This window comes from Hypanus sabinus, chromosome 21 (assembly GCF_030144855.1).
Source record: "Hypanus sabinus isolate sHypSab1 chromosome 21, sHypSab1.hap1, whole genome shotgun sequence".
NCBI classification, from domain to species: Eukaryota; Metazoa; Chordata; class Chondrichthyes; order Myliobatiformes; family Dasyatidae; genus Hypanus; species Hypanus sabinus.
Genome location: NC_082726.1, coordinates 57,850,128 through 57,863,988, shown reverse-complemented (window position 1 = coordinate 57,863,988; position 13,861 = coordinate 57,850,128). Strand labels below are relative to the sequence as shown.

At 43.8% G+C, this 13,861-nt stretch overlaps 1 protein-coding gene across 1 annotated transcript in view; it reads left to right on the top strand.

Moving 5' to 3' along the window:
• The window catches only part of LOC132379257 (pro-neuregulin-4, membrane-bound isoform-like), a 37,976-nt gene extending 25,729 nt beyond the window's left edge, over window positions 1-12,247 (top strand). Inside the window, exons 4-5 of the mRNA XM_059946959.1 lie at window positions 5,844-5,999; window positions 12,099-12,247. Coding sequence (XP_059802942.1) covers window positions 5,844-5,999; window positions 12,099-12,216 — 274 coding nt within the window. The 3' untranslated portion in view covers window positions 12,217-12,247. The remainder of the gene's footprint in view (window positions 1-5,843; window positions 6,000-12,098) is intronic.
• Window positions 12,248-13,861: the final 1,614 nt, after the last annotated feature.

Genomic DNA, 13,861 nt, shown 5'->3' with positions numbered 1-13,861 from the left:
CCTCTCTACCATCAGATTTCTGAACAGTCCATGAAACTATGAACACTACCATGTTATTACCTTTTGCTCTAGATATTTATGGTACTTTATAGTAATTTTTACATCTTATGCTGTACTGGTGCCATAAAATGAACTTCACATTATCAGGGATAATAAACCTGATTCTAGATTACCCACTTAGGATCTAAGATCCAGTCCTCAGATCCAGTTCTGACCAATAGAATGAGTTGTTGCACATCGACTGTAATGAACTGAAGTTAGATTGGTTGGATAAGCCCAGCTCCTGGTGGATCCAAATTCCCAGAGCAGCTCTAATGAATGGTAATTTAGTAATTGGTTTATGACTGTCACATAGAGGCATGTAGCACTATAGCATAGAAACAGGCCTTTTGGCCCATCTAGACTGCACCTAGTCCCATCCCCGTCCAAATTTCTCTTAAATGTTGCAAATGAACCCACAGATACCACTTTAGCTGGCTGCTCATTCCACACTTACACCACCCTCTGAGAGAAGTTGTTCCTGCTCAGATTCCACTTAAATAATTCATCTCTTGCATAAACCTATGACCTTTAGTTCTAGTCTCACCCAAACTAAGGGGATAAAAAGTCTGCATGCATCCATCCTATCTATACTAGTCACTATTTTGTACACCTCTATAAGATAGAAACATAGAAAAACTACAGCACAATACAGGCCCTTCAGCCCACAAAGTTGTGCCGAACACGTCCCTACCTTTAGGAATTACTAGGGTTACCCATAGCCCTCTATTTTTCTAAGCTCCATTCACCTACCTAAAAGTCTCTTAAAAGACCCTATTCTATCTGCCTCCACCACCGTTGCCAGCAGGCAAATCCACGCACTCACCACTCTCTGAGTAAAAAATTTACCCCTGACATCTCCTCTGTACCTACTCTCCAGCACCTTAAACCTGTGTCCTCTTGTGGTAGCCATTTCAGCCCTGGGGAAAGGCCTCTGACTATCCACATGATCAATGCCTCAAATGAACCACTTTACACTTATCTGGGTTAAGATCTTCCCTCATTCTCCTACACTCGGGGTAATTTCATCCTAACCTGTTCAAACTTTCTCTGTGACTGAGGTCCTCAAGACCAAGCAACATCCTTGTAAATTTTCTCAGCATTCTTTCAAGCTTAGTGATACATTTCCTGTAGATAAGTGACACAGTAGTCCAAATTCTGCCTCATCAACATCTTATACAGCTTCAACATTACTTCCCAACTCCTGTACTTGTTGCCCTGATTTATGAAGGCCAATGTACCAAAAGTTCTCCTGACAATCTTATTTACCTGTGTTGCCACTCTCGGGGAATTACAGATCTGTATTCCCAGATCCCCTTGTCCTATTGCACACCTCAGAGACTGACCATTCAGTTATCCTGGTTTGTCTTTCACAGAAAGTTATGGACACAGCTCGGCACTCCATGAAACAAGCCTCCCTCCATGGACTCAGTCCATACTTCTCATTACCCCAGAAAGCAGCCAGCATAATCAAAGACACCACCCAGCCCAGATCTCTCTTCTAGGGTGGCATGGTAGCATTGTGGTTATTGCAACACTTTGGAGAGCCAGCAATAAAATTAGCGTTTGATTTCTGCTGCCGTCTGTAAGAAGTTTGTATGTTCACCCCATGACCGCCAGGGTTTCCACTGGGTGCTCCGGTTTCTTCCCACTCTCCAAAGACACGCGGTAACAGCTAGTGAGTTGTGGAAATGCTGCGTTGCTGCTGGATGCATGGTGAAACTTGCAGGTTCTTCAGCACAATCTTCGTTAACTGATTTGATGCAAAGTGACTATTTCACTGTATGTTCCAATGTACAAGTGATAAGTAAAGTTAATATATGCAATCTTATCCCAAAAGAAGATTTTAAAAAAGCCTGAAAGCACGTAACACCAGGCTCAAAGACACCGACTACCCTGCTGTTATAAGACTATTAAATGGTCCCCTCGTAAAGATGGATCATTGATCTCACAATCTACTATTTGGCCTTGCACCATATTTATCTACCTGAATAGCATTTTCTCTGTAACATAGAATGCTACATTTTATTCTGCATTCTGTTGTTTTCTCCTTGACTATCTCAATGTAATGGTGTGATGAAATGATCTGAATGAACAGAATTCAAAACAAAGTTTTTCTGTCTATTCCACACATAATAACAAACCGATGACTCTGCAGTTTCTTAAGTAGCAACACCGCCCGGCAAGTGCAGAGAAACACACTCAGTGACCTGCTCGTTAATACCAATATCTAATTGGCCAATCATGTGGTGGCAACTCAGTACATAAAAGCATGTAGACGTGGTGAAGAGGTTCAGCTGTTGTTCAGATATAACATCAGAGTGAGAAGAAATGTGATTGAAGTGACTTTGACAAGATGATTTGAGTATCTCAGAATCTGCTGATCTCTTGGGATTTTCACGCACAACTGTCTCTAGGGTTTAGGGAGAAACCAAAATCATCGGGTGAGTGGCATTCCTGTGGGTGAAAACACGTCGTTAATGAGAGAAGTCAGAGGAGGACGGCCAGGCTGGTTCAAGCCGACAGGGAGGCGACTGCAACTCAGATAATCATGTGTTACAACAGTGGTGTGCAGAAGAGCATCTCTGAACACAGAAAACATGGAAGTAGGCCTTTTGGCCCATCGAGACTGTGCCAACTCATTTTTTGTTCAGTCCCATCCACGTGCATCTATCCAAACTTCTCTTAAAATGGACCCACATCTACCACTTTCGCTGGCAGCCCGTTCCACTTGCACCACCCTCTAAGTGAAGATCCCCCTCAGATTCCCCTTAAATATTTCACTTTTGCTTAAACTATGACCTCTAGTTCGAGTCTCACCTGTCCAAAGGGGATAATACCTGCATGCATTCATCCTATCTATACCAGTCATAATTTTGTATACCTCAATAAGATCTCCCCTCATTCTCTTATGCTCAGGGGAGTAAAGTCCTAACCTATTCAAACTGTCTCTCAGGTCCCCAAGTCTAAACAACGTAAATTTTCTTAGCGTTCTTTCAAGCTTATTGATACCTTTCCTATAGGAAGGTGACTAGAGCTGTGCACAGAGATCCAAATTCTGCCTCACCAACGTCTTACATAACTTTGAATTTACATCCCATCTCCTGTAATCAGTGCTCTGAGTTATGAAAGCCAATGTGCCAAAAGCTCCTTTTACAATCTTATCTACCTGTGATGCCGCTTTCAAGGAATTATGGATGTCTACTCCCAGATCCCTTTGTTCTATCACACAGCTCAGAGCTTCCATTCATTTGTGCAAGTCTTACCCCGGCTTGTCCTACCAAAACTGCAACACAGAAAGTTGTGGATGCTGCTCAGCACTTCTAGAAAACAAGCCTCCCCTCCATGAACTCTGTCTACACTTTTCACTACTCAGAAAGCAGCCAGCATAATCAAAGACACCACCCAGCTCTTCTGGAGTTGCATGGAAGCATTGTGGTTATCACAACACTTTAGGGAAGCCAGACCTAAGATTAGCATTCGATTGCCAATGCAGCCTGTAAGGAGTTTGTGCATCCACCCCATGATTTCCACTGAGTGCTCTGGTTTCTTCCCACATTCCAAGGACACATGGTAATGGCTAATGAGCTGTGGAAATGCTGCTGGAAGCATGGTGAAACTTGTGGGTTGCCCAGCACAATTTTCATTAATTTGATTCAATGCAAAACAACACATTTCACTGTATGCTTCAATGTATAAATGACAAATAAAACTAATATATCCAATCTTCTTCCGAACAAAGATTTTAAAAAACCTGAAAGCATGTAACACCAGGTTCAAGGACAGCTTCTATCCTGTTGTTATAAGACTATTAAATGCTCCCCTTGTACAATAAAATAGATCCTTAATCTTTCAATCTTTTATGGGCTTGCACCTTATTCACCTTATTTGTCTACCAGAATAGCACTTACCCTGTAACTGCTACACTTTAATTCTGCATTCTTTTGTTGTTTTTCCCATGACTACCTCAATGTAATGATGTAATGAAATGATCTGAATGAACAGAATTCAAAACAAAGTTTTTCACTCTACTCCACACATAATAACAAACCAATGACTCTGCAATTTCTTAAGTAACAACACCGCCCGACAAGTGCAGAGAAACACACTCAGTGACCTGCTCATTAATACCAATATCTAATTGGCCAATCATGTGGCGGACACACGATGCATAAAAGCACGTAACCATGGTCAAGAGGTTCATCAGAATGGGGAAGAAATGTGATCTAAGTGACTTTGACCATGGAATGATTGTTGGTGCCAGACAGGGTGGTTTGAGTATTTGAGAAACTGCTGATCTCCTGGGATTTTCATCGACAACGGTCTGTAGAGTTTACAGAGAATGGTGTGAGAAACAAAAAACATTTTGTAAGTAACAGTTCTGTGGGCAAAACCGCATTGTTAATGAGAGAAGTCAGAAGAGAATGGCCAGACTGGTTCAAGCTGACAGGAAGGTGCCAGTAACTCAAGAATGCAGGTGTTACAACAGTGATGTGCAGGAGCTTCTCTAAACATACAAAACATTGATCCTTGAAGTGGATAGGTTACAGCAGCAGAACACCATGGACATAAACTCAATGGCCACTTTTATTAGGTATGGGAAGTACCTAATAAAGTAGTTAATGAGTCTATATAGAATCCACAACATGGTTACTGGCTGCACATGCCAACTAGTGCAGGCTGGCATTTATTCTCCACATATTGCTCCTCCCACCATCTAATCCTATTAGCTGTTTCACACGCACACAAAAGACAGCTGATGGAAGTGCCAGGAGTGACATAAGAACTCTCAATCATACACCTGATATTAATTCAGATAATATTACACTAGGATCAAAAACAGGGTGAGCTATTCAACTGTGGGGCCTGTCACATACAGCTTGGATTATGATTGCAGTATGAAGGACCCCATGCACCCCTCATACAATCTCCTCCCCCTCCTGCCGTCTGGGAAAAGGCTCCGAAGCATTCGGGCTCTCAAACCAGACTATGTAACTGTTTCTGCCCCCAAGCTATCAGATTCCTCAATACCCGAAACCTGGACTGACACCTTGCCCTACTGTCCTGTTTATTATTTATTGTAATGCCTGCACTGTTTTTGTGCACTATATGCAGTCCGGTGTAGGTCTGTAGTCTAGTGTATCTTTCTCTGTGTTGTTTTTTTTAGCATAGTTCAGTCTAGTTTTTGTACTGTGTCAGGTAACACCATGGTCCTGAAAAACAGTCTCATTTTTACTATGCACTGTACCAGCAGTTATGGTCGAAATGACAATAAAAGTGACCTGACTTGACTTGAAACAACACACACAAAATGCTGGTGGGACACAGCTGGTCAGGCAGCATCTTTAAGGAGAAGCACCGTCAACATTTCGGGCCGAGACCCTTTGTCAGGACTTGACTTGATAAGATTGATTGATTGATAGGTCAGGATGTCAAGTGGGATGGAAACTAGGTAGGGAGATGGAGTTGAGGTACACATTAGCTGACATCAAACAAAATGATGGAATAGTTCAAAGGGATGATGGCTTCCTGTTGCCTCTATGTTCCATCACACAGAACCACACACCCCAAAGACATACAGATTAGAGTTAGTGAGTTGTGGGCATGCTATGTTGGTGCCGGAAGTGTGGCCATTCTTGTGGCTCAGTACAATTCCTGTCAGTTTGATTTTATTCAAACAACTTAGTCCACTATAGGTTTCAATGTATATGTGATAAGTAAAGCTAAACTTTATGAGAGGTCATTCAGCCCACAGGTTGTTCCTCATTCAATGACATCACTAATGAGAATCCTGTCTCCCATAGGTGTAACAACAGCTTCAAAGGAAATCGATGCGAGGAGTTCCTGCTCTCCAGCCACCAACCAAAACGGTCTGTAAGTTCACTGTTCATCATCCTCACTGTGGTCACCCTGCTCATCGGGGTCCTAGTAATCACGGTCAGGACCTACTTCTATTGCAGGTAAGCACAATTAGTCATTGGACCTCTCCAAAGGGAAACATGAGCCAGGCAGGGCTAGGGAGGAAGTGATGGAGAAAAGATTTGTATTATTCAGTGTATGACCTGGCCATCACCTCCCCTCTGGACCCCGTCTTCCTTCCCTTCCTGTCCTATCACATTCCTTCTTCTTCAGCCCTTTACCTCTTTCCCTATCCCCTCCCAGCTTCTTACTTCACTTCCCTCCCCCATCCATCCACCACCTTCCCCCTTACCTATCACCACCTACTCCCTCCATGCTCTTCTCCCTTCCTTTCCAGTCCTGGTCTTGCCCAAAGTATCGATTGGTTATTCCCCTCCATAGATGCTGCCTGACCCGCTGAGTTCCTCCAGCATTTTGCCCTGCTTGGTATCTGAGTTAAGTTTTTCCAAGTTCTACTTTAAGGGACCAACTTAAGGTAGAACAGCAACGCAGCAGATAATGCAACTCTCTCATGACTCCATCGATCTGGGTGCGGTCCATGAAGAATTTGAACATTTTTTTCTGTGACTATGTAGAGTTCCCCTGGATGCTCTGAATTCCCCTTGCATTCCAAAGACTTGCTGGCTGCTGAAAATTTCCCTTGAAGGATCAGGTTAATAGGCAATCGCAGAAGTAGAAATAACTAGAAAATATACTCAATGGCCACTTTATTAGGTATACCTGATCATTAATGCAAATATCTGATCAGCCAATCATGTGGCAGCTACTCAATGCTTCAAAGCATGTAGACGTGGCTGAGAGGTTCCGTTGTTGATCACACTAAACAGTAGACATGACTGTGGAATGATCGTTGGTGCCAGACAGGGTGGTTTGAGTATCTCAGAAACTGCCGACCTGCTAGGATCTTCAGGATCAATATCTTCTGAAGTTTACAGAGAATGGGACAAAAGCCATCCAGTGAGCAGTAATTCTGTGGGGAAAAACATCTTATTAATGAGAGAGCTCAGAGGAGAGTGGGTAGGCCGGTTCCAGTTGACAGGAAGGAGACAGTAACTCAAATAACCAAGCATTATTCGAGTTACTGTTGGAAACCAGTGAAATGCAGAATAGGATTTCTGAACTCACAACATGTCGAAACTTGGAGTGGGTAGGCTACAGCAGCAGAAGGCCATGATCATACACTCAGGGGGCAGTTTATCAGATACATGGGGTACTTCGTAAAGTGGCCACAGAGTGTAAATATCTGCCTAACCCTAACCCCTAACAATCTGCTGGAGGAAGTGGGTCAAACCACATCAACAAGGCGAATAGTTGTGGCCTTTCCCCCAGGGTAGGGAAGTTCAGTCCTGATGCAGGTTTTCAACCTGAAACATTGATAATTCCTTTCCTCCCTCTTTTAGTGCTCAACCCCGCTGAGTTCCTCAGGCAGGCTATCTGTTGCTCCAGGCTCCAGCGTCTGCCATCTTTCATGTCTCTGTGGAAATAAATAGGGCTATGGAACCAGGCAGCACAGAAATGAGCCCTTCAGCCCGACACAAAGTCAAAAGGCAGTGTCAACACTGAGTTTACTGTCTGTTGCATGCACAAGTGCAATAAAAACTTGCAACAACATCGCAGGCACAATGCATTAGTCGTCAAGTTGCTTTCTATTGTCATTTTGACAATAAACTGCAGGTACAATACACAGTAAAAACAGAACAACGTTCCTCCAGGACCCTGGTGCTACATGAAACAACACAAAACTACACTAGACTACAGACCTACACAGGACTACATAAAGTACACAAAACAGTACAGGGCAGTACAATAGTTATTAATTAATTAATTGATTGATTGATTAATTAACAAGACAATACACACAGTAGAGGACAAATTTCAATATAATAGTAAATGATGTAGATGTCAGTTTAGACTCTGGGTATTGAGGAGTCTGATGGTTTGGGGGAAGAAACTGTTGCACAGTCTGGTCGTGAGAGCCCAAAAGCTTCGGTACTTTTTCCCAGATGGCAGGAGGGAGAAGAGTTTGTATGAGGGGTGCGTGGGGTCCTTCACAATGTTGTTAGCTTTGTGAGTGCAGTGTGTCATGTAAATGTTTGTAATGGTAGGAAGAGAGACCCCAATGATCTTCTCAGCTGACCTCACTATCTGCTGCAGAGTCTTGTGATCTGAGACGGTGCAATTTCCGAACCAGGCAGTGATGCAGCTGCTCAGGATGCTCTCAATACAACCTCTGTAGAATGTGGTGAGGATGGGGGGGTGGGAGATGGACTTTTCTCAGCCTTCGTAGAAAGTAGAGAAGCTGCTGGGCTTTCTTGGCTATGGAGCTGGTGTCGATGGACCAGGTGAGATTCTCCGCCAGGTGAACACCAAGAAATTTGTTGCTCTTAACCATCTCAATGGAGAAGCCGTCAATGTTCAGTGGGGAGTGGTCGCTTCATGCCCTCCTGAAGTCAACAACCATCTCTTTTGTTTTGTTCACATTCAGAGACAGGTTGTTGGCTCTGCACCAGTCTGTTAGCTGCTGCACCTCCTCTCTGTAAGCTGACTCGTCGTTCTTGCTGATGAGACCCACCACGGTTGTGTCATCAGCAAATTTGATGATGTGATTCGAGCTGTGTGCTGCTCATAGAGACCAACGTTCATTAGAAAAACACAAATTAACCATAATTATAAAGGAATTAATACGATTAGAACTAAAACCAAAGTTAATTGTAATGCAAAAGTTTTGCTATACTGAAGGATTAGTTAGTGATTATTTCTCTCTGCTAACTGAGCTAGTCATATTTGCCTATGTTTGGCCCACATTACACTAAACCTTCCCTACCTATACAGTCGTTGAGCACTACAGCACTGATGCAAACCCTTCAGCCCATCTAGATCATGCCAAACTATTAGTTCCCCCAACCTGCACTGGACCATAGCTCTTCACACCCCTCTCATCCATGTACTTATCCAAATTCTCTTAAATGTTGAAATTGAAGCTGAGAGCTCAACACTGTCACCACCCTAAGTAAAGACATTCTCCTTCAAGTTTCTCTTAAACATTTCACCTTTCACCCTTAACCCATGGCCTCCAGTTCTAGTCTCACCCAATCTCAGTGGAAAAAGCCTCTTCTCCCTCCTGCCGTCTGGGAAAAGGCACCGGAGCATTCGGGCTCTCACGATCAGACTATGTAACAGTTTCTTCCCTCAAGCTATCAGACTCCTCAATACCCAGAGTCTGGACTGACACCAACTTACTGCCCTCTACTGTGCCTATTGTCCTGTTTATTATTTACTGTAACGCCTGCACTGTTTTGTGCACTTTATGCTGTCCTGGGTAGGTCTGTAGTCTGGTGTAGTTTTTTTCTCTGTGTCGTTTTTACATAGCTCAGTGTAGTTTTTGTACTGTTTCATGTAGCACTATGGTCCTGAAAAACATTCTCTCGTTTTTACTGTCTACTGAACCAGCAGTTTTGGTTGAAATAACAATAAAAAGTGACTTGACTTGACTTAAATGTAACTGTACCTGCCTCAACTGTTTCCTTTGGCAGCTTGATCCATATGCTCACCATTCAGCGTGTGAAAGCGCTGCCCCTTGGGTCCTTTTAAAGCTTTCTTCTCTCACATTATACCAATGCCCTCCAATTCTGAGAGGGGCAAGAGCTGGCACATGAGGAGAGGTTGTGGGCAGATGGAGTTGAGTGGTGCTGGGAAGGAAGGATTTTCCATTTACCTATGTCTCTCATGATTTTATAAACCTCTATAAGAAGAAATTAAGAGGAATGGGATTAATCTGAGTGTTAGAATTAACTTAATAGGCTAAATGGCCTCTTTCACCAGTGTAAGAAAATGTGAGACACAAAACAAAATGATCTGCTTTGACCTCCAATGCCTTTTCAAGCCTTCCGAAGGCAAGAGCATATGCTGGAGTCACCAGCAAACTTCTGCTGTCATGTGTAGCCACAACCTTTGTGTTAGAACATACAGAGCTTCTGCAAACTCACTGGATATAAATCATGAGCTGTAGCCACAGCTGATATTTCAACCTTCCCTCACCGCTTACCTGGGCGTGAGAGAAGAGTAACATTCCTATGGTGCCTTTCGAGATCGAAGGATAAAGCCTGTCTTATAAAAATAAAAGACAGCGAAGTTGATTGTAAAGTGTGGTCATGATTGTAACGTAGGGCATCTATCACCCAAGCTGTACCTAGCAAGCTCCCGCAATGCCCTACAATAAGGTACAGTAGTAGAGCAGTTAGCATAATGCTTCACAATGCTAGCGACCCAAGTTCATTTCCCACCGTTGACTGTAAAAAGGTTTATCGGTTCTCCCCATGACGAGGTGAGTTTCCTCTGAGTACTCCAGTTTCATCCCACATTCCGACTGACATACATTTAGGGTGAGTCATTTGTGGGTATGCTGCGTTGGCACCAGAAACATGGCAATAACATGCAGGCTGTCCCAGCACAATCCTTGGACTGTGTTAGTCATTGATGCAAAATGATGCATTTCACTGTATGGTTTGATGCACGTGCGACAAATAAAACTAATCTTTAATCTGGATTACCAGTTTGGGGGGGGACATATAGTTTTAGTTAGGTTTCCTCAAAATATAGCCACTAGGTTGGCTCATCTGGTCCACGTCAGCTCACAGAGCCATACTGCTTACCCACCACTTAATTGTTTAATTCTCCCCATATTTCCATTAATTCTACCTAAAGCCTACACCAGGGTGATTTACAGCAGCCAATAAACTTACCAGGCCACATGGCTTTGGGATAAGGGTGGAAACCAGAGCATTCGGGGGAAACTGACATGGTCACGAACAGAACCCGCAAGCTCCACATAGCGCCCAAGGTCAGGACTGAACCCGAGTCACTGGAGTTATAAGGACAGTTCCACTTTCTCAAAGCCAAACACAAGCTGCCGGAGGAACTTGGTGGGTCAGTCAGCATCTGTGGAGGGAAACAGACAGTTAGCATTGTAAATTGAGACCCTTCATTTGCACAACTGTATGGGGGATATAGCCTATATATAGAGGTGAAGGGTAGGAGAAGGGCAAGAACTGGAAAGTGAGGAGAGGTTGTGGGCAGATGGAGTTGGGTGGTGGTGGTGATGCACCATCAATAACTCTCAGAGACTGGAAGTGAACGATAGGCTTTTATTAGCAGCAAAAGGGAGCACGACATCTCGGAGACTGAGGGAGGAGCAGTGCCCCAATCGCCTTTATACAGGGGTCTGTGGGAGGAGCCACAGGAGTAGTCAGCAGAGGGGCAGGTCCAGACAGGTATACCACAGTTTACCACAGGTGGGAAGGATGGAAGAGAGAGACAGAGGCTGGGAAGTGATAGGTGGAGGCAGCAAATGGCTGCAGATCACAGAATCTAGAGCATAGGACAGTACAATGTCCCTACTGTCATTAGGGCAAAAGGTTCAGCCAACTGGAGCACACAAGGAGTAAAGTGGTGATGGTCTGGATATGTTGATAGAACATAGAACAGCACAAGCTCATTGGTCCATGATGTTGTGTTGACCTTTTAAGTGGGAATAACAAACTATCTGCTGGTGGAAACTGACAGGACAATAAGCAACTGAGGGTGGAAAAGAACTGCCCATGTTTTGGGTCAAAACCTTGCATCAGGTTATCCAGCTTCTCCCGCTACCTGCAGACTCCTGTCTTTCCTTTGTAGTTGAACTGTCCCTGAAGCTTTAATTGAGCTAATTAAAATAGAACATTCACAAAACTGGAAAAAATGAATACCCTGGGACAGTTCCAGTGCTGATGAAGTGTCTCAGCCCGAATGTCCCTGTTTGTTCTCCTCCATAGATGCAGCTGACCAGCGGAGATCATCCAGACTTTTATGTGTTGCTCTCGAACCCAGATGTCTGAAGCTGTGAAGTAGCAGCTCTGCTCACTGCACCACTTACACTGTCCTTCAGACTGTAGGGCTGGAGGGGGTCACAAGGGGGAGGGTGGGGAAATGATTTGAAAAGGATGAGAAGAAGATCGGGTGGTCTGGTCACAGTGTGGATTGGGACGAGGGCAATATTGAATTGGAAGAGTACCTTCCCCCAACCCCAGCTGTGCAAACTTCCCGGCAAGTCTAGCAGTGCCCATTCAGCACTTGTTAGTCACAGATCTGTGCTTGTTTTCCAGGAAACGGCAGCAGAAGAGAAGGAAGGAGCGGGGCAGGAGCCTGTACCAAGTGGTGGCCAGACACAGGGACAAAGGCACTGGAGCCACAAAGCATGAGCAAGACTGTCAACACATCTAAGTGCGCGGCTGCTGTGCAGAAGTAGCCTACATCCTTAGACGGCCTCATTCTGAATCAGTGAACCATTAAGCTACGAGTTACTCACTTTCCTTTCAGAGCAGCATCTTCAGTTACTGCCCGCCTGAAACCTTTCCCTCTCAGAACCACACCTTCAAATCCCATTACTTACCAATCCCTCATGGTGACCAACAAAGTGAATGAACTGAAAATTGCTCAAGTCCTAACCAACTTAAACATCCAAGAGTGACTATAAATGTGTTACCTGCTTTGTGGATCAACTGCTAAGGCTGAATGTGAAAGGAACCAATTTCTCGTAGCTTAACTGCTGAATTAAAAGAACTATGTTACAATAGTGTTGCTCTACTGCTCGATACACTTCAGGATGGTTTCACCCTTAGCAACATGACTTCACTGCTCTTTTCAGCAGAGCCAATACTCACCCAAGCAGGTAACACTGTCCTAGAATGAGTTTTTGACTGCACAGACCCGTTTCTGGTTTGATTTGTGAGTGAGATTGGGATGGTCAAAGTTATTGTCCAATTCCTGAATGGCCTTGAGGCGGTGATGGTGAGGGCTTCACTCCATGTGCTACAGTATTGTTATGGGGAGATCATAACACAAGAGATTGTGCAGGTGCTGGAAATCTTGAGCAACCCACACAAAATACTGGATGGACTCTCCAAACCAGAAGCTTCTATGGAGGTGATAAACAGCTAATCATTCGAGCCAAGACTCTTCATCGTGATCCTTCATGAGGACCGTTTGATGGCTGTGGACCTGTACTCACTGGAGCAATGAGGGAGGATCTCATTGAAATCTATCAAGTATTGAAAGGCCTAGGTAGAGTGGATGCAGAGAGGATATTTCCTAAAATGGGGAATCTAGGGCCAAAGGGCGCAATATTTGTGCAGAATATAGTGCAACGCTTTAGAACTGAGATGAAGAAGAATTTCTTTAGCAAGAGAGGGAGAATCTGTGGAATCCAATGCCAGACGGCTGTGAAGATCAAGTCATTGAGTGTATTTAAAGCAGAGGTTGGTACCTTTATAACGGTGTCAACCGTTATGGGGAGAAGGCAGAAGAATGGAGTTGAGAGGGAAAATAACTCAGCTACAATCAAATGACAGAGAAATGGCCTAATTCTGCTCCCATTTCTTATGGTCCTAAGTATCAACTATTTATTCCTCTCCATAGATCTTGCTCGAGTTCCTCCAGCATCTTGTGCGTCCTGTTATTGGACACAGTGACAATGTTCAATACTGGCATCCTCTGTTTGTGCGTTCCTTCCCATGTGCATGTGGGTTTCCTCCCACAGTCCAAAGACTTACTGGTTAGTAGGCTAATTAGTCATTGTAAAGAGTCCTGTGATTAGGCCAGGGTTAAATTGGTGGGTTGTTGGGCCGCGTGGATCAAAGTGCCGAAATGGTGCAGTATCTCCAAGTAAATAAAACAACAGCATGTTTTGAAAAGAGTCAGAATGCATCATTCTGCATGTAGTGTATCAGATCAATCCTGTATATTTCAGTTCTGAATATCTTTACGTCTTGCCATATTTTAATTACACTTGTCAACTTTTACCATTAGAAATTGTCTCCCTATTTCTAATAGAAAATATCTATGTAGTCCTTTGTTGTAATTACACCTC